Source organism: Aulonocara sp. 'chitande type north' Nkhata Bay, linkage group LG20 (genome assembly GCF_057382095.1).
Source record: "Aulonocara sp. 'chitande type north' Nkhata Bay isolate Kocher_YH1m ecotype deep benthic linkage group LG20, A_spYH_male_GT1.1, whole genome shotgun sequence".
In the NCBI taxonomy this organism is placed as follows: Eukaryota; Metazoa; Chordata; class Actinopteri; order Cichliformes; family Cichlidae; genus Aulonocara; species Aulonocara sp. 'chitande type north' Nkhata Bay.
This window is the reverse complement of record NC_141363.1, coordinates 28,921,351-28,949,030: the sequence shown is the minus strand read 5'-3', so window position 1 is coordinate 28,949,030 and position 27,680 is coordinate 28,921,351. Positions and strand designations below refer to the sequence as shown.

At 44.4% G+C, this 27,680-nt stretch overlaps 1 protein-coding gene across 5 annotated transcripts in view; it reads left to right on the top strand.

The window, feature by feature from the left end:
* The window catches only part of prkcz (protein kinase C, zeta), a 101,175-nt gene extending 73,734 nt beyond the window's left edge, over positions 1–27,441 (top strand). For 3 of the 5 annotated variants that reach the window (XM_086278644.1, XM_086278645.1, XM_086278646.1), the window contains 7 exons: positions 928–1,063; positions 1,179–1,266; positions 1,698–1,817; positions 6,216–6,295; positions 8,485–8,574; positions 13,990–14,105; positions 25,056–27,441. In XM_086278644.1, coding sequence (XP_086134770.1) covers positions 928–1,063; positions 1,179–1,266; positions 1,698–1,817; positions 6,216–6,295; positions 8,485–8,574; positions 13,990–14,105; positions 25,056–25,143 — 718 coding nt within the window. In that variant the 3' untranslated portion in view covers positions 25,144–27,441. Of the gene's footprint in view, positions 1–927; positions 1,064–1,178; positions 1,267–1,697; positions 1,818–6,215; positions 6,296–8,484; positions 8,575–10,721; positions 14,106–25,055 lie in introns of all 5 variants that reach the window. The other 2 variants (XM_086278647.1, XR_015126727.1) reach the window with 2 other exon arrangements.
* The last annotated feature ends 239 nt before the right edge of the window (positions 27,442–27,680 follow it).

Sequence of the window (27,680 nt, the reverse complement as noted above, 5' to 3'; positions counted from 1 at the left end):
CTATCAGTAGTAAACAGTAGTGTTTACAAAGCCCACTGTAACACGGCTGGAGGTGTTATCGATGGCTTCTTTAGATTTCTAAGAACTCTGGCAGCAGCTGAGTAAATTATATGCAAGGAACGAGGACAGAGGCCACGTGGGGACGTCCTTCTCTGGGAACTGTAAACTGTACTTATCTGTCCCAGGCTCTGTTTGGAGCATGACACCAACATTTAGCCAGAGCTATAAAAACCAGTTTTCATTAGTTCTATAAGACAAACAAAGAGTCCTGCAGCAGATGCTGAGTCCCACTGACGTGCACAGCTGTTGGGAGGACATGTCTTACATTTCTGCAGAGGTGAACACTGCCTGCTGCAGATTTGAACCTGCTGGACTTTTGTTGGTCTTTCAGCTTTTTAAAGTTTCAACCAAAACTAATGAGTGTTTGTGTCTTCAAGGCCAAATCTTCACAATTCCTACATTATAAGAAAAAAGGAGAACAATAAAAATCCCAACAACTAATCAGAAACAGGAAGAGAAACAGTCATTTAGTCAGGTTAGATATAGCACCGCAGGCATTAGTGCACTGAGGGCCGTTTTGCATTGACCTGGCCCCAAAACACACACAGGTTAGAAATCTAACAACCTTCCTGCTGCGTCTCTTATTTTTGTAAAGTAAATGTGTGGATGCTATCAGGCTTTGGAGAGCGTTTACATGCGCCCTCCAACCCCGTGGTTCACGGGTAGCTTCTGTAAATGTAACACAAACGCTCGACAGCATCACAAGCAGATGCTGGAGAACGATTCTGAACGATTGAGACGAGTCACTCTTAGTCACGGTCTGTAAACATCGATTTGCGTTGTCACTAAATCCATGCAGCTGTGCAGGAAGGATTTGAACATGTTCTCATGTGCGAGTGGAAATGTTCACCTCTCATCTCGTCACAGATTCTATGCTGCTGAAATCTGCATCGCTTTGAACTTCCTACATGAAAAGGGCATCATCTACCGTGATCTGAAGCTGGACAACGTGCTCTTGGACCACGAGGGACACATCAAGCTCACAGACTACGGCATGTGCAAGGTAACAGAGTGCGGGCAGCTGTAGCATTATCAATAATGCATTAGGTCAGTATTGACTGGAAGGTCTAGCGCGCTCTTGTTGATCTCTCCAAACGCTGCTGTCTTCTACTTCTTAGGAGGGGATCAGACCAGGTGATACCACCAGTACTTTCTGTGGCACTCCAAACTACATAGCGCCTGAGATCCTGAGAGGAGAAGACTATGGTGAGTACAGGAGCAGTGTAAAGGGTTACACTTTGACAGTCCTACTAAATCAAGCCATTCACAGACCATTACAAACTAATATGTGCTGCCTAACAACATTTCATGTTATACATGTGAATGTGTTTAATTGGTCCAAATGTGCTCCTGTGCTACCTTATTAAGTAACATCATAAAAACATATATGTATGTATATGATACGGCAGTAACTCCTGCATGTGTGACATTTTCTGTGTGTCTTTAAATCTCTTTCTAACGTTAGCCGTGTGTCAGCCTGTCCACACTGCAGTATGTCGTGTTGTGTGTCTGTACATGTGCGGAGCCATGTAGTGTACCAAACACCACAGAGACCTGACCTCTGTTCTCATCTCTGGTTTGTAGCTTATTGATCACATGTCACATCCATTCTGAATGTGATGTCATGTTCATCCCAGGCTTCAGCGTGGACTGGTGGGCTTTGGGCGTGCTGATGTTTGAGATGATGGCTGGAAGGTCCCCGTTCGACATCATCACTGACAATCCTGACATGAACACAGAGGAGTACCTCTTTCAGGGTGAGCCAGACCAATGATCAATACTGACTGTTAGACTCAAGCCTGTTGTTTAAGGAGATATCACTGATCATCATCAATAATGACTCAGTCTACAGATTACAGGGAGCTTTTACAGGTCGAGGAAATCTAATCTGCACTTTGGCTTTTTGAATTCTTTCGACTTAATGACTCCAAAATAAAAAAGGGCTGGGTGAGTTTGAATATTATAATATAGTGAAATGAACAGGATTGATGCCCTGCTGCAAACATGTGCACTGATGTGTGTGAACGACCCACACAGAGAGCCATTGTTGTGGTTCCAGCTCTCCTCTTATGTTCGCCGCTGTGTCGTAGCCCGGAGCCGGCTCTCTCCGTGGCTTCCTCCACTGACGCAGGCCGGAGACCACGCCCCTTACACAACGTGTGCAATCACACTGAGGCTACTGTAGAGGTTCATGAGCATGTTTGCTAACACGCTGTGTCATAATCAGGAGGTGTAAATCTGATGGACGGCGGTTACTTTTAAAGCGTCATGAAACAAAACGAGCGGGGGTGCAGTTTTATCTGAAAATGAAGATCTCATCATCTGTTAGAAGAAAATGAGTAAGGTGCACATCCTGTTCATTGGTAAAAGTCAGGGCACACGAGAGCTTCCTCCTGTAGCTGCTCACAGTCATTTACAGTTTGAGTCTAAATCTGCAGCTTTTTGTTTTGACGTCCGTTAAACTCCGTTCTAAATCATTTCTAACTGAAACTGTGTGGGGGAAGAAGATCTATATGTTTCTATCAAGCTGTGCTCAAACTGGCACTGGGTAACAAATCAAAACCAGTGCAGCACACACAAAACACCAAGAGAAGCTGCAGTCAGACATGTTTTCATGCAGTTTAGATGCAAATGATAGAACTGCATTCATGTTAAAGTAATCTTCCATCCATCATAATCTTATTTACAGTGTTTCAGGTTGTGATTTTTATCTCTTGAAGAGGTGTTAGTTACTTCCCTCCGATGCTCACACCTGATTGCATTTCTCTTCCTATAAGGATAAGGATGCACAAATTCAGCCTTTCCAAGCGGAACAAAAGGATTAGCATTCAGAGAGCGACATTCTTCTATACATCACAGTGTCATCATCCAGCAGTGCAGTAAAGCTGTAGCAAACACACATTCCCGACAGAGTAAACAACAAGTTCTTTGCACGTTTTCAGACGTGTGAGTCCTCATTTTACATATATATGTATATGTGTGTATATTTATATATATATATCTCACTACATCGTAAACCTGTTCCTCACACTGGTACCTGCTCACCTTCTCAGCATCACGTTGCTGCTTTCACTCTTCTTCATGGCCTGCAGCATGTTTGCAGTGCTCATTAGTAGAACTGAAGTACACACAATGACAGCACTCAGAATACCCACTGCTTGTTACTGAACTGTGCACAACTTAAACTTTTGTGCGTAATGAAGCGATCCACAGTCAGTCTGGTCATTAATCTTCGCATGCAGACAGAGCAGAGTGCTTCATCATGGTGGAGTTTTAGCAGATCTTTACAGTGTCCCAGATCTTAAACTCAGTGACAAGTAGAAGAAGTAGAAGTCAGCAGAAAATAACCTTGGTGTGATCACATGTTTATAATAGAGAAACGTCAGGAACTTCTACTTGCATGTGTTTCCTCGAGCCATATGGTCTCTTTACATAGCACGAAGCCACCCAGACTGTCCTCTGTGACAGAAATTCCTCCATACTACACATTGTGTCAAAGGAGCATAGTGCGGCACCACAGCTAGCATCTGTCACCGTCCTCCTGGCGGCCTTACCGGTACAGCAGCAGGTTCCTGGATCAATGCCTGCCAATGGAAACCAACCCTTCACTATAGGAGCTCCCAGCCATATGCCGCCGAGCTAGACTGAGCCAGGCCTTACTCTGGGTATCTGTGCACCTCATGCTAACCCTGGAGCTTTAGACACTCAGAAACATTTGATTCAGGAATCAGCCACAAGGCTGTATTCACAGCTAACATGTACAAGAACTGAATGTAATGGTTAAATCTAAACCTCAGACACGTGTAACGTAAAGCTTGCTCTGTACTTTTAAAGCTGAAGTGAAAATAAAATGGGCTAATACAGCAGACTATCTGTCTGTTAAAACTGGCCAATGGCAGCCACCCCCCATGTCAGTTTGGCTCCAGCTGGCATTCATCAGCCGTCTCAACTCACTGTTTTCTAGCAATATCTGAAATTTTTTCAGCAGAACCAACGCAGACAACAGAGAGAATTTACTGGGCTTTCTCCTTTACACTGAAAGGAGGCGTCATGGTTTAAGACTGGCTTCAGAAAGACAACTGTGTATACCAACAGGATAGCAACAATAAAAAAAAAAAAAAAAAAAAAAAAAAAAAAATATATATATATATATATATATATATATATATATATATATATATATATATATATATATATATATATATATAAGTGATAAATGATGTAGTTTACCTTCATGATATAACAACAGTTTCTGTCTGAAGAAACAAAACCAAGTAAACACGTCCATGTTTGAAGCAGGTCGGCTGCCAAGATTAAAAGATTATTAATATGTAAACACAGTGACAGAGAGATCAATCAGGCACAACATTATGAGCACTGACAGATGAGGTGAACAACACTGATTATCTCTCTGTTGTGTCTCTGATATGTTACTGGGAGCAATTGAACATTTTCCCAGAAGTTTGATTCTGTTCATCTGGACGTTCTCAGTGGGACAAACGTTTCCTCATCATCAGGTGACTTCTTCAGTCTCAGCTGACTGCAGCTTTCCAGCCTTATAAACAGCACATTTGCACAATGACTGAAACCAGCCCACTGATTAACAATGGGCTGGGAGGTCAGTTTATGATCATTAATATGCAAATTGATCAAAGCCCACTGATCAATGTCCATGAGTCCCATTCACACAGAGTTGGGGAATGGCTGCAGTCACAGCATTGTAAGATGGTGACAGATGTACCCCTCCTCGATTCAGAGATGGTCTTTCCCTTTTCATGTAATTGGCCTCCTTCTTAAAAAATGACATAAACCAGAAATGTTTATTGTTGGTATCATTTATAATTCTTTCTAGTTATTCAACAAATCATGAAAAGGTCAACACCAGCAATCATTTGATTTTGCTGACATGTTTTGTTTGTCTTAGCTCCGTGGTTGCCAGGGAGACCACGAGCTGGTTTACTCCTAGTGTCGTTTCCAAGCCTCGATAAATATGGAGGGTTGCATCAGGCAGGGCACCCTGCCAAAGCAAACACGTCTGCCATCAGAAATGACATTTGCATCCCTGGAGTAAAGAGTGCCGCTGATGCTGTTGGCCAGCAGTGTGCCAGTGGGTAGGTGCTACTATTGGCTTTGAATGCTCGGCACACTGATACCCATGTTGACTTTGGTGAAATGGCCCAATCAGGTCCATGCTAATTTGCTCAGATGGACCCTCCACCTGTAAAGGCTGCAGTGGCATTCAGGTCAGGATGCTCACAACGACCCCTGAATGTGCAGCCAATGAAACTGGCCCGTTATTCTTGCCAAGGTTTTGTCATTAACGTTGGCATAATGATTGCGTTGTAATGAGTTTTCCCACTAGCAACTGGGAGTTCTCCTCTCTCTAAGTGTCATGACTCACCTGATACTACCTGTCTGATTGTTTCTACTACAGCTGACCATCAACTTTAATCACCTGGTCAAAGGCACAGCACCACACAGCAGTATCAGATAAATAAGACTTTATTTTATAGATGCACAACAGGACAACTTTCATTTCTCACATCAGATCTGCAGTTCAGAGCATCAGCACATCTCAAGGTCAACTTTACTGTCAGTTCTGTAATATCTACACAGGATAAGCTCCTTAAAGGCTCTGCTGTTGTGATTCTGTGCTGCATAAATAAAACTTGAGTTAAGTGGAACATCGAGCTAGTAAAATACCCGTCTTTCTAGTCACAAAACACATCTCTCCTCTTTTTCTGTTTGCCTTGTCCTGGGTGCAGATGTCTTTTGGGTTTAAGAGAAACTGGATCTCAGACGGTGAGTGTTCACGCACACTGGGTTAAAATAATAATAAAATGGGTGAATAGCATGTTTAAAAAGGAGCTGTGATGCAGTTCTTCATCTCTGGATTTGGGTTTTGAGGGAGAAACTGTTTTTACTGCATTTTGTTCTTGTTAGCTGTGGGAGTCTCAAGGCTATTAGTAGACCACAAAAAGTGTGAGAGAGAGAATAGAACAGTGTCCTCTGCATCTCCGCCCTTTCTCTGCCTCCCACGCAGCAGACACAGTCACCCACAGGCAGGTTGGACTGTGAATCATTCTCCCTCCTCACGATTGTCCTTTTAATTCACTCGCTCTCTCTTTTGTTGCCATCCTTCTTTTTGCCAACAGTTATTCTCGAGAAGCCCATTCGGATCCCAAGGTCTCTGTCGGTGAAAGCTGCCGGCGTGCTCAAGGGCTTTCTAAACAAGGTGAGACAGTCCCTCCCATAAGCACCCTCTCCTCCTGCGTGCACTCTGCTGCTCACTGTGTGGGATTATGGCCCAGAGCATGGGCTATGTTACAATGTAGGCCTCAGTGTTTAGTTCTGAGTGGACAGTTGTGCCTCTGTTATTTTAGTATTTACACAGTACAACTCAGTTACCCAACAAAGGATATGTGGTAATCCACTCGAGGGTTTCTTGGCACCGGGGTCAGGACCGTGCTGGATCACTCGACTTGGAAGAACAACAACACAGACTGCTACTCCTGGCAGACTGGTTGTTTCTTATCATTGAAAGTGGACGATAAAGAGCGTGAAAGTGACACAGTAATCAGATTACTGCTGGGATAAGCAGCACTTTCTCACATGTAACACTGACAGGAACTAGTTCACCTCAGACCCACTCTGATGAGGGAAACTTCCAGCATGATTTCATTTAGAGAGCTGCCTCCACAGAAGCAGCACACACGATAACAGTGAAAGCACCAAAATACAAGCTGAACTATTCACACGACGTCTTTGGACCAGGCTGCTGCTGCTGCTGCTGCTGCTGCTTAAAGGCAGGCACCTCTGTCAGGCCAAGAAAACTTTCGTCCATGTGTGAAACTGAATGTAGTGACCTAATTTCACATGCTTTTTAAGAACAGCATCATGTCTGTGCACTAAGTACAAGGCTAAAGCCAGGAGTGAAAGCAGGCACACCACAGACCCAGTGGCAGTCTGGCCTGAGGCTGACACATAGTGACAGACAGTCACGCTCACATTCACACCTGCAGGCAATTTAGAATCTCCCATTAACCTTTTCCTTTTAGCCAGAGCACTCAGCAGCAGCACGTGCAACCTCCACGCAGGAAAGAAGGCCTCGGATAAAACCACAGCTGTTTCAGCACAGCTTTACCTTATTTAATAAGTTAGGATGGGGTTAGCTTACCATAACTGCAGCAGGGTCTTATATATTAACATGGATACAGGAATTTGTCTGTTTTTTAAAGAAGTGATATTTAAAATGATTGTGTTAGCAGAGTGTGCTAGTTCACAATGGAAAATTCAATTCAGTTTTATTTATACAGCATCAAATTGCAACAACAGTTGCCTTACTTTATATTGTAAGGTAGAACCTACAATAATACACACAGAGAAAAACCCAACAATCATATGACCCCCTATGAGCAAGCACTTTGGTGACAGTGGGAAGGAAAAACTCCCTTTTAACAGGAAGAAACCTCCAGCAGAACCAGACGCAGGGAGGGGCGGGGCCATCTGCTGCGATTGGTTGAGGTGAGAGAAGGAAGACAGGATAAAGGCATGCTGTGGAAGAGAGACAGATTAATAACAAGCATGATTCAGTTCACGGTAAACTGGTCAAGCATAACCCTGGATGACCATGCTTTATAAATGCAGACCATTCATCATCTACTCTGTATAAAAGCTCATCTGAGCGCCATGTTGTTACTCACAGTTTATTTTGACATATTTGACCATCTTTGATAAAAGCTAATTCTCTTGTGACCAGAGTCAGGAGTGTACACACCAATCAGCTGAAGAGCCAGGTGCTCCACTGCAAACGTCCAGACAAGATCCCTACTCAGCACTTATTGTTTGAACCTGAGATGCTTTGGTTGCAGTGATGCAGAATAGCAGAAATAAATGTGTTGTAAGCACATGAAACTTTCATTTGGTACAAGCAGCACTGTGGACTACAAGTAAGAGTTGATGACTGTAGTTTCCCCCTCTACTGTGATTGGATAGCTGGATAAAAAGTGTCCGTGATGGATGCATCACTTTACTGTGGGATATTTAGACAACGAGAAAAACCACGTGCACAGGAGGCAAAGGTGTCTTTGGTTAAAGACCAGGTTACAGAACAATGACCGTTACTGCATTTGAGCCTGTGGTTTAATTTTTCCACGTCCTGTTTAAACCTCTGTATGTCACCTGCATGATTGTTGTGATGAGCAGAGCACAGGGAGGCTGTGCCACATGTACACATACCTTTGTAGTACTTAATGAAATTCTTGTTGTTGTCCTCAAGACAGTCATTTCATGTATAGTTCAACATTTGAATGATAATAAAACATAATAATTGGTCTTTTTCATCACGCTCCTGGCCGTTCTTACAGTATGTGTACTACAGCAGCTTCTGTTGATGTTCCTGACCAGCTGTTTTGGCTCCAACAGGATCCCAAGGAGCGGCTGGGTTGTCAGGTCCAGACAGGCTTCACAGACATCAAGTCCCACACGTTTTTCCGCAGTATAGACTGGGAACAGGTAAGAACTGAAGTCTGAGTGAAAACGCATCGTTGTGTATTAAAGTTATTTCATCTTAAACACAACATACACACTGCAGTCTCACTATGATTTCCAAATGCATGGGCTTGGAAAGGAGCAGTAAGGGAACAAATCTACTCGGTTACTGCAGTCTTCTATTAAATCTCCTGCTTCGGCTATCATCAGCATTTTTAACTGATTTTACATAAAGTCATTGTATGGAGCTCTTGGACAACTGCTGGTAAAGATGTTTTTACTGGTTTGCAGCTTGTCTCACTCTCTGCCTTTGGTTTCAGATCAGTTCCTGAGATGGTTAAGAAAACAGTTTTCTCAAGATCAATATAATCAATACTGTTCTTCCATCTCAGAGCTATAATGTGAAATGTTATATAAAAGTACTACAGTCACCCAGCCACATGGAGGTGACAAGCCAGTGTACTCCGAGTGCCAAGGTCTGATGATATGGGACCGTGAAGAATGAGATTCCTTTACCGGATCATTTGGGATCCAAGTTAACAACAACTGTGTGTGGTGCTGGGAGAAGCATGGACGTGAGGATAGGGACTGTGTCACACAGACACGACCATGACTTGTTGAGTGTTGTTAGTGTGTGTGCTCAAGCTCAGCGTCAGAAGAGAAAGAGGAATACTGGGGTGGATGAAACGGTGGAGAGAGGTGATTTAAGCAACTAACTATAAGCACTATATAAAACTGACTTGAATTGATTGGAGCAGACTTCAGTGGACACCCCCAAACAATCACAGCAGATGGCCCCGCCCCTCCTGTGCCTGATTCTGCCAGAGGTTTCTTCCTGTTAAAAGGGAGTTTTTCCTTCCCACTGTCACCAAAGTGCTTTCTCATAGGGGGTCATATGATTGTTGGGTTTTTCTCTGTATGTGTTATCGTACGATCTACTGTACAATATAAAGTACCTCGAGGCGACTGTTGTTGTGATTTGGCGCTGTGTAAACAAAATAGAATAGAATTACATGTATGTGAAGGAAACAGAGGTGATGAGGAGGTTTCTGCTTGTGGAGAGAAATGGAGACAGACAGATGATAGTAGACAAAAAGGACAGAAACAGCTGCAGTAAACACACATTTGAAGAAGAGGGGGAACAATAAATGACTTATAAGGGTGGAGGAAGGTGCACACAGGTAGACTGTATCTTATGTTGAAAGTGCATTAAGAAAGAGATGTGAGACTGCAAGGAGCAAATCTTCTTAGGCAGCAGTGAACAGTCTGTAGGATGAAACCAAGAAGAGGAATAACAAGTGAAGATAAAGCCAATGATTAAATGATGGAAGCTGAAGAAGGAAAACTGGAGACAGGCTCAGAGTGGTAAGAAAATATTATGTATATTTGAAATGGTTAGGAAAACTGCTAAGAAGGTGTTTGGTGTATGTGGAGGAAAGAGGACAAGCAGAAGGAAGTATAAGTATTCAAAGGACGAGGTTAGCAAAGGAAAAGTGGAAAAGTCAGGAAGATCAAAATAAACAAGAGACCAGGCGAACAGCAAACAGCTGGCAAAAGGAAAAAGACTTACAGACAGGAGACAGTGGACTGTACCATACCACAGCACTTTATCCAGCACTTATAAAAACAAAGCCAATGAATGGAGACAGGTGGTTGGTCCAGGTGAAGCACCTGTGGAGAAAGAGCAGCTCCTTTGACAGGATTGTTTAACATAAGCCTGCAGTCAGAGGAGGCTCGAGCAGTGGAGGAGCGAGTGGTGGTTCTGATCAACAAGGATGATGTGCAGAGTCATACCATGAAGGTGTGGGGAAAGAGCTGTTTCAGCGAGCTTAGGAAGAGAGGTGATGGCTGTGTGCTGACAAACAGAACTACACATGTAATGTCTGCAGATTTCTTCACAGCTATGTTTCCCCGTCCCCCCACCTCCGTCTCAGACCCACGCTTCCTCTTCTCCACTGTTCTCAGGAGGGTAATTACACTTTTCTGTTGTCTTAATTTGAGGTTTAACAAACATCTACTATGAAAATGGTGATTTCAGGGAGTGTCCACGCGGGGCTCGAGATAGGAATGGTGTTGCACAATAACTGGGATTCAAATAGAAGCATTCTGTTTGTGGCTACTCTCATAACTCTGATGAAAATTACATGTGTGCACTTTATACATACTATTAGAAGACATGATACCTGGAGTAGTGAGACGTGAACTACCCCGGAGGCCCGATGTCGGAGGCCCGATGTCGGAGGTCCTTACCATGCAGACTGGAGGCTGACGGTTTTCAGCGGTTTCATTGGATGATACATGACAAACAGCAAACACAGCTGTGTTGTCAGTTTCACGATGGTGCATATGGAAATGTTGATCTCTAAGTATCACATTAAAAAAAACTATGTATCAGGATATTTTTTTAAACTTTTTAAAGTCTGTGTGTCTGTCTGTGTGCACACCAAGGACACAGTGGGTGATGTGTGGAAGCAGAGCTCCTGAGCAGAGTCCACACAGAGCAGAGAGACAGCGAGCTGAGCGAGCTGGAGAGGTAACGCTCTCTGCCCTCAGACCTGTCTCAGGACCTGACAGGTGTGGTGTACCACCACTGTGTTACCACATATTAATATTCATCACATGTTTCCTGAGGGAAGTTTTCTCTCTGTAACACGTCCGTTCTCCACAGTTCTTTTATTTTAGTCCAAGGCCAAATGTGAAGTTAGAAGTAGTGAGCAGCAAAGGCTGACACGAGACCCAGGTAGGTGCCCAGCTACTGCTGTCACAGCTCCTCCCACATGTCAAAGGTTCGATGAAACACAGAGGGTCTCACAGCCGTGGGGTCCCTTTGTCTCCAGCTGTGGACCAACAATGCAGGACGTTTCTTTGTGGGACGTTCACTGATAAAAAACAAACCAACAGTAAATGAATGGTGACTGGCCTCCCTGATGTTGTCCTTCTTGTTTTGGAGAATGATGGAGAGGCTGAGAGCAGCACTCAGACAGCGAGCGTGGCACACCGTCATTTTACACATGTGAGAGAGACATGTGTGACAGCTCGTCACTGACACTAACGCCTGCACACACACACACACACACACACACACACACACACACACACACGGTCAGTGTTGTGATCTCAGGCACCTGCACAGCCCTGACGTTCACTGACCTCTTTTATCTTCCACTGTGGTCTCAGGGACACTTTTCCCACACTTCAACATGTGTGTAGTACTAATGTTTCAGATCGTGTGTGTGTGCGTGTGTGTGTGTGTGTGTGTGTGTGTGTGTGTGTGTGTGTGTGTGTGTGGGCTCACTCCAGGCTTTCACTTCATTACCAACACACAGTGATTAAGCTTGCCCAGCAACACATCAGAAAGAGTGGGGAAAGTAGGAGGAGAGAGGAGAGCAGTGTAACAAGATAAAAGAATGGAGAATGAGTAAGAAAGATAGAGGCGAGAGGAGAAAGATGGAGACAGGATGTGAGGGGGTGAAACTGACAGAGTGTGTAGGTAGGCGCCGAAAACCTGAAAAAGAAATGAACAAATAGAGAGAGAGAGTGTGTGTGTGTGTGTTTGGGAGAATGTGGGTGAATTTGATGGATAGAAAAACATACAAAGTGAGTTATTTGGTGTTTATCTGTTTGAAGCTGAAAACACTTTGAACCAATAACATTAGAGAAGTGCATCAACTACTAAAACAAACACACACACACACACACACACACACACACACACACACACACACACACACACACACACACACAGTAATCACAGCTAAGCACCACAGCTGGCTGGTTCCCAGGATTGACCCACCCTGTGATCAGGGCCAGGTTTTTGTGAGTCCAGGTCCTGAATGTAAGGCCTACAGACAGCTGCCTGTCACATCTGTAATGTCTGTAATGTTCTTCATCTGTAATGTTTTTCACACCACCTGGTGTGGAGAACATGCCCTCCACAGAGTTCCTATGATGGGAAACCGTTTGTTTGGCTCCTGTATCAGGTCATAAAGATGGTTTTTAATGCAGTGGAGGTGACAATAGACTCATTCTTGGAGAGGAGCTGCAGTTTCCTGCAGGCTTTTGGAAGTCTGGATTTCACATGGTGTCAAATGTTAAACATCGAGATTCTCTTGTAGGTACATAACACCAGACACAGTGTGTAAAAGTCTTGGATGATTCAGCCTTTACAAGGAGCATCATCATCATTCAGACTCCTCCCACCAACAGTAAGCCGGAACCATCTGAACAGTGGTAAGGCTCAATCAGCCCTCCTCGAACAGTCTACCTGCTCAGAGTTTTTCAACCACACCAACACAATTGACGCTCATCACCCTTCCTACACACCACATTTAGCTTCTGTGATTCTCTGTTTTAAATGAAATCCCACTTGAAAGATCACCATTTTGACTCAGTGGAGGAGAACCAGTATGTGTCACTGATGACACACAGTGGATAAAATGGAAATGTCTCCAGCAGCAGTGTCTCAGAACACAGATGCTGTGGGTTGTGCGTCCCCACTGATCCAGTGTAGACATTAAAATACTTTAAAATAAGAATACAACTTTTTTGGCAGAATAGCTGGAGCTCATGTTCACTGTGTGAAGCATGAGGCTGGGCACACACCTTGATCTATGACATCACGTAATATGGTCATTGTTTAATGTTCAACTATAAGAAAATGGTACCCGTGGTCTGGCACAGCCTCCAAATCCCAGATGGTCACATCTATTTTAGGGCTTCTTTTCACCCAGCTTTCTAAAGAGAAAACAGTGAAACGCAGCATGACGAGCGAAGCTGGGTACCTGTGGTTTTTCTGTGCCCGTCTGACTTCATTGTGTTCTTAGAAAATGTCCTCAGCGCACATTTGAACAGGATGAGGGACGAATGTGAAACCATGGAAACAAATCAGACAAAAACTCTGGCTGAATCACTCAGGCATAATTATTCTGCTGCCTCAACCTTCTTCGTTCTGTTGTTTGGCTTCATCGCTACACAGAAATACAGCAACACGAGCCCAAGCTTCTGTTTCACTGTTTCACATCTGGCCAAATGTTGGTGCAGATGTGTTAGAATATGTTTGTGCTTTCACGTTACCTATTCAGTGACATCAGGCTATCACACACTGATGATGGATGTCAAATATGTGCCATTAAGTCCTTTGTCTTTTTGGTGATTTTGATTCACACAGAATCACTCACTGGGTTTTGCTCTTTGCCTCGCCCCCTCCCTCCCTGCCTCCCCGGGACCAAGTGGACATGTCAGACCCTACCAGGGGCTGTTTCCCTGGATAACACAGCTCCCAGGATCAGAGGGGACACATAAACTCCTCCACTGTGGAAATGTGGGTGTGGGGGTGTCTACACTTGTGAAAATGTGCCTTTTTTATTTGACTTCATGGCTCCACTCTCAGTGAGTAAAAGCAACTGTTATATGTAATACACTCTGTTTGTTTTCACTCAGCTGGAGAAGAAAGAAGTGACGCCGCCCTTCAAACCTCAAATCTCTGATGAGTACGGCCTAGAAAACTTTGACACGCAGTTTACTAATGAACCAGTGCAGCTAACACCAGACGATGAGTAAGTACTGCTTTTCAGCTCAAACACAGCCTTTATTAAAGTCAAGCTTATGTGAATAAAGTTTCATGTGTGGAACTGCACGTCTGTCTTAACGTAAGCATGACTGTTGTTTTGTCAGTACATGATGATAACTCTTTACTGTGATCAGTTACTGCCATCATCAAGCACTCAGAAGAACTGTATGGAGGGTTCTCACAGATAACTCCATATTTTTGTTCTTGGACTCCCTTAGAGTAGCTTTGCATGATTCCCAGTTCAGAATAAGTCTTTGTTTTTCTTATACGGAGCATTCAGCGCTGTGTGCAGCAGTGAAAACATAATAATATCACAGCTTAAACACAGGTTGTCCTGTGTCTTTGTGGATCATACCATATGATAGACGGAGTAACATATGGTTCAAGGTGTGGGTGGGATTACATCGGGGTCGGCTCTGAGCTCCTCTAGTTTGCAGCAGCGATAGACAGCTAGTGAGGTCACAACTATCCATAGACACTGATGTTCCCAAAGGACAGTGGGATCTGCCAGAGCAGGGAGCAGGATCAATCAGATTCAATTCAGTTTTATTTATACAGCGCCAAATCACAACAACAGTCGCCTCAAGGTGCTTTATGTTGTACAGTAGACCCTACAGTAATACATCAGTCATATGAGCACTTTGATGAGGGTGGGAAGGCAGCTCTTTATGTCTTTAAGACATTCCTGCAGTTTAACTAATTGGTGTGTGTTATCTGGGTTCATAGATAGATAGAGCTGGGTGTCATCAGCATAGCAGTGAAAATTTATGCTATTTCTTCTAATGATACTGCCAAAGGGAAGCATGTATAATGTAAACAGAATGTGTCCTAGCACTGAACCCTGTGGAACACCATAATTAACCTCAGTGTGTGAAGAGGACTCTCCATTTACATGCACAAATTGAAGTCTATTAGATAGATATGATACAAACCACTGCAGCGCAGTACCTGTAATACCTACAGCGTGCTCTAATCGCTCTAATACAGGTGGATGAGACCGTTGAGAGGTGGAGGTAAGATCTGGAGAGAGAGGAATGAAAATCAGCAGAATATGACAGAATAATGAGTGTGAATGAGACAGAGGCACGGGCAGCTACAAGGAGCAGAGAAGAGTTTAAATGCCTGTAGTCAACCATCCAACAACAGACAGAAGAAGAGCGTGCAGGCAGAGTGGAGTAGGTGCAGATGAGTATCATGGGTGATTTGTGAAAGCAAATATTCAGAAGATGGTAATGAGCTGGAGGTGGGAGAGATTCACTGGGATTGACCGGGATGGACAGGATTAGAAATGAAAGGAAGAGGAAAGATGTAAGTCCCAGGACTGCTGCTCCTGTGTTTCTCATACAGATGTGCAGCAGCCACTATAGAGGTGTTCAGTGGAGACAACAGTCCATCCTGTCCTGGTCACACAGAGCCTAAAAACAGAGCTCACTCTGTAACGTCACACAAACACTGGGTGGACCATCTTCCCAACAGACTCCTGCATCCAATAAAGAATGCCCCCATGTGAGTTTCCAATGTTGGGGGGTTGTTTTGATTAATGCAAACATGCAGCTCCAGGATCTGAGTGGAGCCCTTGTTTAAGGCTGAACTTTGAAGAGAAAAGGCTTAAAAATATTACACAACCACGGACACACTGAAGGAACACATCATCCTGTTTTCCTCTCTGTGTCACTAAATAGATTCCATAAGGCTTTGGCAGCAGATCTATCCCAGCCAATGTTAGAAAACATCATGTTGGTTTGATTCTCGATGCTCCAAAACTTGAATTTCCCCTTCTGAGGATTTATGGAGCTTGTGATCATGATGGCAGGAACACAATGCCTTTATGGAACGGTTCACATAAGTCCGAGTTGATAATACGGACAGAGGTGTTACTGTCTGGCTGTGACAGTTACATGGTGGACTGACTAAAGGCTCTTACAGGATGGAGTAAGACGTTTGTGCAGCAACAAAAAGCCGAGGTCACCAAAACCAAAATATGACAGTGCAGTATTAAACAAAGTGTCACTGCAGAGTAGGAAACCCTGTCAGCACGTGTGATCGAGCCACACTTCAGTGGCCTTGGTGACTTGTTTCGTGCGTCGGTGTACACTGTGAACGGTTTTCCTGGAGCATGTGCACTGGTAGCATTGTTTCCCTCCTAACAGCACTGCTCTTCATTACTGTTTCCCTCCCTGTTTCCTGTTGGCATCTGTCTTTGTTTTATGTGAATAACATAATGACTATGTGCACTTTCTGAGCTTTATAAGCCTGCTGTTATTCAGCACAACTGTTGCTCAGGAGCAGAAGCCGAACCGATAATTAAATCCTTTAGGCACCTTTAAATAATGGGATCTCTGATAGCATGACGACAGACTAAGAAGCCTTCTAAAATAATTGGATCTGGCACACTGCTGGACTGTGTAATTTTTGTTTGCATGGACATTCAATTTTCAATTCAATTTTATTTACACAGCACCAAATCACAACAGTTGCTTCAAGGAGCTTTATATTGTACAGTAGACCCTACAATACTACATACAGAGAAAACCCAACAATCACATGACCCCCTATGAGCAAGCACTTTGGCGACAGTAGGAAGGAAAAACTCCCTTTTAACAGGAAGAAACCTCCGGCAGAACCAGGCTCAGGGAGGGGTGGGGCCATCTGCTGCGACCGGTTGGGGTGAGAGAAGGAAGACAGGATAAAGACATGCTGTGGAAGAGAGACAGAGATTAATAACAGATATGATTCAATGCAGAGAGGTCTATTAACACATAGTGAGTGAAGAAGAAACACCCAATGCATCATGGGAATCCCCGGCAGCCTACATCTATTGCAGCATAACTAAAGGAGGATTCAGGGTCACCTGGTCCAGCCCTAACTATATGCTTTAGCAAAAAGGAAAGTTTGAAGCCTAATCTTAAAAGTAGAGATACAGGGAGTGCAGAATTATTAGGCAAATGAGTATTTTGTCCACATCATCCTCTCCATGCATGTTGTCTTACTCCAAGCTGTATAGGCTCGAAAGCCTACTACCAATTAAGCATATTAGGTGACGTGCATCTCTGTAATGAGAAGGGGTGTGGTCTAATGACATCAACACCCTATATCAGGTGTGCATAATTATTAGGCAACGTCCTTTCCTTTGGCAAAATGGGTCAAAAGAAGGACTTGACAGGCTCAGAAAAGTCAAAAATAGTGAGATATCTTGCAGAGGGATGCAGCAGTCTCAAAATTGCAAAGCTTCTGAAGCGTGATCATCGAACAATCAAGCGTTTCATTCAAAATAGTCAACAGGGTCGCAAGAAGCGTGTGGAAAAACCAAGGCGCAAAATAACTGCCCATGAACTGAGAAAAGTCAAGCGTGCAGCTGCCAAGATGCAACTTGCCACCAGTTTGGCCATATTTCAGAGCTGCAACATCACTGGAGTGCCCAAAAGCACAAGGTGTGCAATACTCAGAGACATGGCCAAGGTAAGAAAGGCTGAAAGACGACCACCACTGAACAAGACACACAAGCTGAAACGTCAAGACTGGGCCAAGAAATATCTCAAGACTGATTTTTCTAAGGTTTTATGGACTGATGAAATGAGAGTGAGTATTGATGGGCCAGATGGATGGGCCCGTGGCTAGATTGGTAAAGGGCAGAGAGCTCCAGTCAGACGCCAGCAAGGTGGAGGTGGAGTACTGGTTTGGGCTGGTATCATCAAAGATGAGCTTGTGGGGCCTTTTCGGGTTGAGGATGGAGTCAAGCTCAACTCCCAGTCCTACTGCCAGTTTCTGGAAGACACCTTCTTCAAGCAGTGGTACAGGAAGAAGTCTGCATCGTTCAAGAAAAACATGATCTTCATGCAGGACAATGCTCCATCACACGCGTCCAAGTACTCCACAGAGTGGCTGGCAAGAAAGGGTATAAAAGAAGAAAAACTAATGACATGGCCACCTTGTTCACCTGATCTGAACCCCATTGAGAACCTGTGGTCCATCATCAAATGTGAGATTTACAAGGAGGGAAAACAGTACACCTCTCTGAACAGTGTCTGGGAGGCTGTGGTTGCTGCTGCACGCAATGTTGATGGTGAACAGATCAAAACACTGACAGAATCCATGGATGGCAGGCTTTTGAGTGTCCTTGCAAAGAAAGGTGGCTATATTGGTCACTGATTTGTTTTTGTTTTGTTTTTGAATGTCAGAAATGTATATTTGTGAATGTGGAGATGTTATATTGGTTTCACTGGTAAAAATAAATAATTGAAATGGGTATATATTTGTTTTTTGTTAAGTTGCCTAATAATTATGCACAGTAATAGTCACCTGCACACACAGATATCCCCCTAAAATAGCTAAAACTAAAAACAAACTAAAAACTACTTCCAAAAACATTCAGCTTTGATATTAACGAGTTTTTTGGGTTCATTGAGAACATGGTTGTTGTTCAATGATAAAATTATTCCTCAAAAATACAACTTGCCTAATAATTCTGCACTCCCTGTAGTCTGTCTCCTGAATCCAAACTGGCAGCTGGTTCCACAGAAGAGGGGCCTGAAAACTGAAGGACATGTGGGTGTTGGTGGCGTGCTACACACAGCTGGGTTTTTTTGGGCTGTTTTTGGTCTTTCAGAGTGAAGTTGTAACATGCGTTAAACCGTGTTTAAGAACAATGCGTGCCCACTGCAGCACCACATAGCTCATGCTCCCTCCATATTTCATATACAGTTTATGTGGAATTCAGCAGAATTTTACAAAGTATGGCTGAAAAACCTCTAGATTGTGTAACTCCTGGAGCTGTCCGCCTGCCGGGGGTCTGTCTGTCATGGCTTGTGATAATCTGTACCTCCGCAGTGTCTTGACTTGGAATTCACTCCAAAATAAATGACGCCCTTCGTGCTGTCACTAATTGGTATTATCACTGCAGAGCTGTTGACTGTGCTGCACTTGGCGGCCTTATTACATGCCCGTCATGATCTGCACCCACGGCAGATGTCTTTGGGAAGCATCCAGTTTGAAGTTTGTGCTGTTCAGCAGATATCAATGTTCAAAACCAGCCTTGGAGTGGCTGAGGCTCGCAGCTCATTAAAGGGCTGCAGCGAGATGTCTCTGAAGTTCATCCCAGCTCGTTTGTGTCAGACTTTGATGACGGGAGTCTGCGACTAACTCTTGGGAAGACGATCGTAGAAGAGGTCCAAATGGTGCAGTGGTGAGAAGAGGGAGAACGGGGTGGGGAGCACGTGACCAGTTCAGCAGCAGAGATAGCAAGTTGGCATCAAAAACTGCAGCACGTCAAAATAAGATGCACGGCTCCTCCCTGTGTCTCGCACTTTATCTCCCCACCCCCTCCTCTTCCCTGTTACCAAGGAGAGGGGCTGACGTTGCCCACTCTCGCTAGGAGGGGGTGATGCAAAAGCTCTCCAGTCTCCCCTCTCTCCCACTCATGATGGCTTTGGCACAAGAAGAAAGAGAAGTGAAAGCCATGAAAGGAGAGAGAAGGGTAAACCCTCCATGTTAGAGATTTACATTGCGACATTAAAAGCCAGGATGGCTGGGGGCCCTCGGCAGCGTGTGAGAGGAGTGCAGGAGAGGCTTTCTGTGCCAGCTCCCTATCTTAGAAAATGGCCAAGCTCTGCCTGTGCTTAGGAAACGAGGCCTTTGTCTTCACTAGCCTTGATCCTTAGTGATGGATTTCAAGAGCCTGAATATATAGCAGCTAGGACTATAGTACTGCTTTAGTGTGGCACGTCCTCACAGAGCCGGTGACGTGTTTGCAGCAGCTCACTTTTTTCGTTAAATCCTTTTTTCCCGTTCTTGGATGAACAGATCTTTCCAGACTTGTGCAGTCATACTCTTCACTACGTTACTTTGCATTCACTGATGCTGCATGTCTGTCTGTGATGTTCACTGGCAGGTGTTGCAGCTAGTTTCATTGTTTTAGTAATTGCACGAATAATTTGAATCATGCATGTACATCCAGCCCCAACTGTGTGATGCTGTTGTATCATTATGGACTAAATCTCTGATATATTCACTTCATCTTCACTTACATAACGCCAGCTCACAGTCACCACATCGTAGCTAAAAAACCCCAACAATCAGACAACCTGCTATCAGCAAGCCCTTGGTGAGTCCACCTATCTATGCATTGAATTCAGTGCCACAGGGGGAGAGCCAGGTACACTGTGGACAGGCTGTCAGTCTGTCACAGGGCTAACACAGAGAAATAACCAGGTGCTCAGCACTGATGCCTCGCAGCAAGAAGGTCCTGGTTGGAATCCACCATCTGTGTGGAGCTTGTATGTTTTCCTCGCTTCTTTCCGACTGATGTGGCTTTCTCCCACAGTCCAAGATGAGCAGTTATTGGAGGTTAACTGGTGATTGTAATTGCATACATGTGTGAATGTGAGTGGTTTGTCTGTCTCAACTCAGGGGCAGCCATCTGCCACGAAAAGGAAGACTTTGAAATTGTTTCATTACCACCACCTTAAAGCCTTTAATAAGGATAAACTGGTCATATTTCAAACTGTGAGGCTCTTCTGTCCTGTCTCTGCTCTCTCCCTCACTTACCAGCAGGTCGCACTGGATGGCTGCCACACCTGAGCCTGGTTCTGATCAACTTCCTGTTTAAAGGCTGTTTTTCCCTCCTACCTTTGCCGACTGTTAGCTTATTACAATAAAGCGCCTTGTTGTGAATTGGCACTATAGAAGCAAAACGGAATTGAATTAAAATGTGTCTGACACGACTGTGAGTGTGAGAAGACGATGCAGGGTTTTGAAATTCACACCAAAGGTGCCGCTACTCAAAGTTTGAATTTCAGTGAGCTCAGCCTCAAGGTCAGAGGTCAAGCTTTCTGAAACTCTTGTGACTGTGATAACTGAAGCAGGAAGTCACCAAGGACATTCAAATGTAACTGTACGCACAGCTACGTGGAGGCTGAGGGGTAGCACCTGTTCACACACTCACACAGTGTGATAGATGCATCCAGGGCAAGTGTAAGAGTCAGGGTGAAAGAGTGTGTGTGTGTGTGTGTTTGTGTGTGTCTATGAGGCTTATAGTAAGAAAGTATTAAAGCTGTGTATATGTACCACTGTGTTCACTGTTAAGAATTAAAATGGTTCTGAGGGTGGGAGGAGATTCAACTCAATAATGGTATGGATGATGATAATGAAGTCGCACATAGTGTAATATACCTTTAGATCTGAGAAAACGAAACTCTTTTACTGGGACATTTACTGGGATATTTGCTTTGGCTGTTTCTAAAATGAAGTGTGGCTATCTAAGTCACCACTGTCAACACGACACATTCTTACTCCGCTAAAAGCACTTACAGAGTTGCACTTACAGAGCTGCACTACAGAGTGGTCCACTGATCTGCACTTACAGAGCTGCACTTACAGAGCTGCACTACAGAGTGGTCCACTGATCTGCACTTACAGATCTGCACTTACAGAGCTGCACTTACAGAGCTGCACTACAGAGCTGCACTACAGAGCTGCACTTACAGAGCTGCACTTACAGAGCTGCAATTACAGAGCTGCACTTACAGAGCTGCAATTACAGAGCTACACTTACAGAGCTGCACTTACAGAGCTGCATTACAAAGCTGCACTATAGAGCGGTCCACTGATCTGCACTTACAGAGCTGCACTACAGAGCTGCACTACAGAGCTGCACTACAGAGTGGTCCACTGATCTGCACTTACAGAGCTGCACTACAAAGCTACACTTACAGAGCTGCACTTACAGAGCTGCACTACAAAGCTGCACTTACGGAGCTGCACTTACAGAGCTGCACTACAGAGCTGCACTACAGAGTGGTCCACTGATCTGCACTTAGAGAGCTGCACTACAAAGCTGCACTTACAGAGCTGCACCACAGAGCTGCACCACAGAGCTACACTTGCAGAGCTGCACTACAGAGCGGTCCACTGATCTGAATGCCAGCCCACATCACCGATGGCTCAGCTGCTCCATTTATAGTTGGGGAAACATGTCCAGGCCACACCGCAGCTTTCATTTCCCTAATGGAGACAGCTGTGTGAATTACAGCTGGTAGTGTACACCTGTAAGTATGTGCATTAGCTTAGTGCTCAGCTACAACTGTGACTGAGATGGACATGAGACAAATTTGAGGAAACGATGCAGACATAAACTTGAGCAACACGTTTGTATTTGGCTGTTTCTAAAATGAAGTGTGGCTATCTAAGTCACCACTGTCAACACGACACATTCTTACTCAGCTAAGGCGTGGACATAGCGTAAAAGAGTTCATAGTTTATTTTATTACTACCTGTAATTTATTGCAGATTACTTGTATTTGCTTAATTGTTTACTAAATGTTTGAGGTGTGAAATAAACCGCAATAGAGCAAAATATGGGTGTGTGTGGTTGGAAGATGTGTTTGTGCGGGGGGGGACATTTTTGTTGTAAAACAAAGGGGGGCCTAGCAAAAAAAGTTTGGGAACCACTGCACTAATCAAAACTTTGAGTTCAAGTTTTGGCCAAACTGAACCCCAGAGGCTCCTCAGTTCCTGTGAAACCTGTTTGTGTGCTGTGATGATGGTAAATCTGGCTCGATTCATTCATATGAACTTCTGGATCAGTTCTGCAATGAAACACACAAAAATGCAATTCACAGCTGAGGTTAGTAAGGTTAGTATTGAAGAATTGAAGAGTATTGAAGAATAACCTAATGTAACCTAATAACCACTGATCTCAGCCCACATCAGCTGATGGCTCAGCTGCACGTTTCCACAGAGGATGTGTTTTTGAGCTGTGTTAGCCTCCACACTGCTGGTTCGTTTGATCCTTCCATCCTTGTAAGACGATATCCATGACATGATGTCAGAAAAACAAAAACCACTGTGCAGATGAATCAGGAGCTGGCTGAATGCTTTATGTGTTTGTTTCTTCCACTAACGAAGGAATAATCTCAGATGGAACTTTATAAACTGTGGATTAGGAGCAGCTGGGTAAAAAAAATGCAGTCCCTTAGCAACACTACCGCCTTCTCCCTACTGCAGCAACAGGCTGTTTACTCGTGCGTGCGTGTGCGTGCGTGTGTGTGTGTGTGCGCGTGTGTGTGTGTGTGTGTGTGTACATGTGTGGTTGTGTTGGCCAATGGAAGGGAGCGGGGCATGGTTAAGCTCTTGCTGAGGGGAGGCCTCTTGCTGGGAAAGGCCAAGATGTTTTCTCGCTGCAGACACGGAGCAGGGGGCTTTGAAGTTAAAACAATAGACACGTTCACTGGTCCTCTCCCTGCTCCACCAGGTGGGTGGGAGTCTCACTTTAAGGGCCACCGCTTTGTCAGATAGCTTGCAGATCCCACCCACAGAGAGCACCAGGACAAGTGAATGAAACGCTATAGTGTCTTTGAGTGTGCAGACTGGAATATTGATGAAGCAAATATTTTCTCTCCATCTGATCTCATGTGAAGGACTCGCACTGTAGGAGTAGGTCAAGCAACAATAACGCCATTAGATTTAGAAAGTGGGCTTTTTTGTTTTCAAGTTTCAGGGAGAACGAGGAGGCAGAGTGAAAGACCACAGAGGGGGAAACACAAAGGAGAGTGGAGAAGGTTTGGGAGACGACCAAAACAAACAGTGTGTTCAACCAATGTAAATGGTTCTTTTTGCTGACTTGGAAAACGTGAAAGCGTTACCAGATGGAGACGAAGAGGAGAGAGTGCAGAAAGAGCCGTGGACACACTGATCCACAGAGCGATCCACAGTGTGATCCACAGACCTGCAGTCTTTCTAATGAATCCTCCAAAAACAAACCTGATGTCATACGTCAGCATTTTCCTTTAAATTCATTTTCAGCAGCACGACGTTTATCCCAATCAGAGTAAGAACAGCAGGGCATGTTTCAGATCTCTGTTACGCTGGTGTGGGCACTCTTCTGTCCACACACTCCCCACCCTGCTGCAGCCTTCACCTTATAGGACAGGCTGGCACATGGACAAATGCCAAACTTTAGGCATCAAGGTCAACAAGTGGCTCAGGCCACTTCATTAGGTAAACCTTGATATTAACAGCTTGGACCTCGCTTCATCCTCACAACTCTGCTAATTCTTTGTGCATTGCTCAGATGTGTTGGTCCATATTTACATGATAGCATCACACAGATGCTACAGAGTCGTCATGGTACACATTTCAAATTTGGTCATTGTGGAATCCATTTGAAAGGTTCAAGCCAGTTTAAACTAGTTCAGGCTGATCTGAGCTGTGCCAAAAAACTGTCTTCCACACCACATTACACCAAGTGCTGCTACAAGGAAGAATGGATCCATGCTTTATGCTGATTAGCATTTTGTGACCATTGTAGCAGAAATGGAGACTCAGCAGACTAGGCAGCGTTTTTCTAATCTTCTATTGTCCAGTGTTGGTGAGCTTATGTGAACTGTAGCCTCAGTTTCCTGTTCTTAGCTGACAGGGGGGGCATACACTGTGGTCTGTGCATTCTGCTCTGACCTCTGGCATCAACAATTTGTGCCGAGAGAACCGCCGCTCACTCATATTTTCTTTTTTCCCTCAACCATTCTCTAAAACCAGAAAGATGATTGTGTGGAAAATCCCAGAAGAGCTACACTTTCTGAATTACTGAGTCAATCACCTTGCTACATTCTATCATTTCAATCATTTCTTAAAGCAAATTTAGTGGTATTTGTATCAGTAGGTACGTTCTACTGATACCTGCACTGATTGCCAAGAAAATGAAAACAGAACCATAACTCAGTGGGTACAGAGCCTGAAAATGTTTTAAACAATGGTCTGCAATTCAACATGGACATTCCCCCACCCCTCCAAAAAACATCATTTTACTTCCTTTAGATTCCAAACCTGGAAAAAGATGTGGTGACGCTCACCTGAGAGACGCCAGGAGCAAACCTGGTTTACTCTCAGTAGCTCTGTGGTAAAACAAGTCCTCTAATTGTTCTTTCCATCCTTCTCTCCTCAGGGACGTCATCAAGAGAATAGACCAGTCCGAGTTTGAGGGATTTGAATACATCAACCCCCTGCTGCTAGCCACAGAAGAGTCTGTATGAAGGAGAAACCAGCGTCCTCCTCCGAGCTGCTGTTCAAAAACAGAAACAAACAAACAAACTTGCAAGCCAACTCAACTCAGAAAGGCGACAAGGAGGAAGTTCCCCCTGGACCTGTCCACAAGGCAAACGGGAGGAGGGAGAGTTTTTCCCTGGGGAGCCGGACGCCGGACTACAGGAACATTCCCTGACTTTATGCTGTCTTCTCCTTTTCTTTGTTTGGTCCTGTTGTCCCTGTCAGTCCATCCTCGTGTCAGAGCAGGACTGGCTGTGTGAGCGTTTCATTCTGTGCCTGCCACCATCAACACGTTTCAGCCCATCTCACGCCCTGGATGAATACGATGGCTCTACGGAACAACTTTAAATAATTTTACGTGCAATTTTTTATTCTTCTTTTTTTTTTCTATCTTGGTAGGGGGGCCACGCCTCACACACACAAGAATGTACAATGACAAAGGAGAAAATGTTGTTATTGTGTATTATGATGTAGCTAGTGAATCCAAAATTGATGATGCCTTTTATTGATGCAAGTGGCACATGTTCCTCCATAACCACAAACTTTTCTTTGTGTTCTGTTGTTTTCACAAACAAGGGGGTGACAACTTTTTATTTAAGAAGTGCCTCAAAGATCAAATGATTTCCCGTGTCTCTGACTGCACCTCTATCTGTTCACCTGTTACGGCTGCAGCAGGTAACGCAGCTGAAACTCTGCCAGGGTATGTCCGAACTCTCGTCCAGCGTATGGAGCTCGCTAAGCTGCCTCAGTCCCCACACACAAACAAACCTTCTTATTTTTAACGAATCGTTCAAATAATCAACATTTCCTGTGAATGTGTAATTGACACAAGCAGCTGGGAGGAGACCTGACCTCTTTCCTTACACATGTGTAATTGTAATATTTCCCAGTGAAGGTCCGCGTTATCGTCACATAGGTGAGGAGCAGCAGACAGACTTGGCCCATGCCTGCTGTCAGACGTTGGCTTCAGCTTCCACAGTAAATGCAGCTTTGGGTTCCTCCTCACCAGGTGCTGCTGCGTGACCATCTGTGTGACCTGCTGGGGGAAACTGGTCACCGTTTCCTTTATGTGCTCACTGTGTGGTTCCATGTCTACAGTGACCTGCTGCAACGACAGCTGGAAATCTGTTTGCAAGTCTAAATGAAATGGGAGAACAGCAGAAAAGCCATGAGAGCTTTTCCGTGGTTTTCACAGACATTAGTGGGTCTTCCCTGTGTGGGGGAACAAAGCTTTTTTGGGTTAAATTGCAGGTGTGTTACTTTGGAGTTTGTCTCGACGCCCAGTCAATCTCAGCAAAGGCCGCCCTCCCTGAGCCTGGTTCTGGCAGAGGTCTGTTCCCATTAAACAGGCGTTCTTCCTCCCTACTGTTGCCAAGCTCTGTTTATAGAGGATCATCTGATTGTTGAGGACTATGCCTACAGTACTAGAGATACTGTAAAAAAGTGCCCTGAGACAACTGCTGGGGCGCTAAAGAAAGAAAAGTGGGTCATTCCCAGTCTCAGCTGTAATGTTGTGGATGAGTGTTAGTCAGGGGTTGGAGGATTAGGTCACTATTATAATTCATGCCCTCCATCATGCAGCTGCTGGTGCACAACAGCTATAAAACCAGTACGAAGCCATGAGTTTGTCTTTACTATATAATGAAGTTTTCAGGACACTTTAACTCTGTATACTGCCTCCTTTTATACACAGCAAGCAACATATCAGTACCTAACTGAAGCTTTGATGTTTTAATGCTGGGACATCAGTGAGCACACATTCATGTCTCCAACACAACTCAGTGCTTCTGATGCAGGCTGTGTGTATCTGCATACATGTTCTTCTGAGGGAGGAGAAGCTCTGTTAGCTGTTTGTGATTAAACTTGACCCACGCTAATTTAATACCCTCATAATAGGATTAATTAGCTGATCAGTCACAGGGCCTCAATTAGCTGCAGGCCTTGTACAGGCAGGGAGACGGCGTAATGAAGTTCCAGTCACAATGAAAATACACACCTCTAATCTAAAGAAGCATCCTCCTCCTCCAACCCCGACACTCCATCTCACAGACTGTATTTTATTACCTGCACACAGGTGATACATTAGTGATGCTGTTTTTCCCCTTAAGGGACCAATGGATAAACTGGAAGCTCTTGACTCCACCTTACAGAACATGAAGGCCGCTCAAACCCCATGAAGGATTATTGAACTACAGTTCTGCTTTTACATAATGCTGGCCAGGTCTGCTTCATTTAGCTTCATCGCATCTTTGTAAATATGTGTAATTATTAAAAATCAAACTGGTTTTCTGTGAACCGAGTCCTTTTTTCTCTCACTGACGTCCTTTATTTGTGCCGACAACAGCAGGAAGATCTGTGCAGATGCTATAGATTTCTATGCGAGTGAACACTTGGGCTCATACAGCTCCTCTGATCAGCCCTCAGCTCTGTTCATGCAGAGAAGCACAGTCACCCTGAACCTAACGATACTGGGCTCAGTCACACTCGGTGAAAAATGATTTGCCCCTTCCTGATTTAACAAATA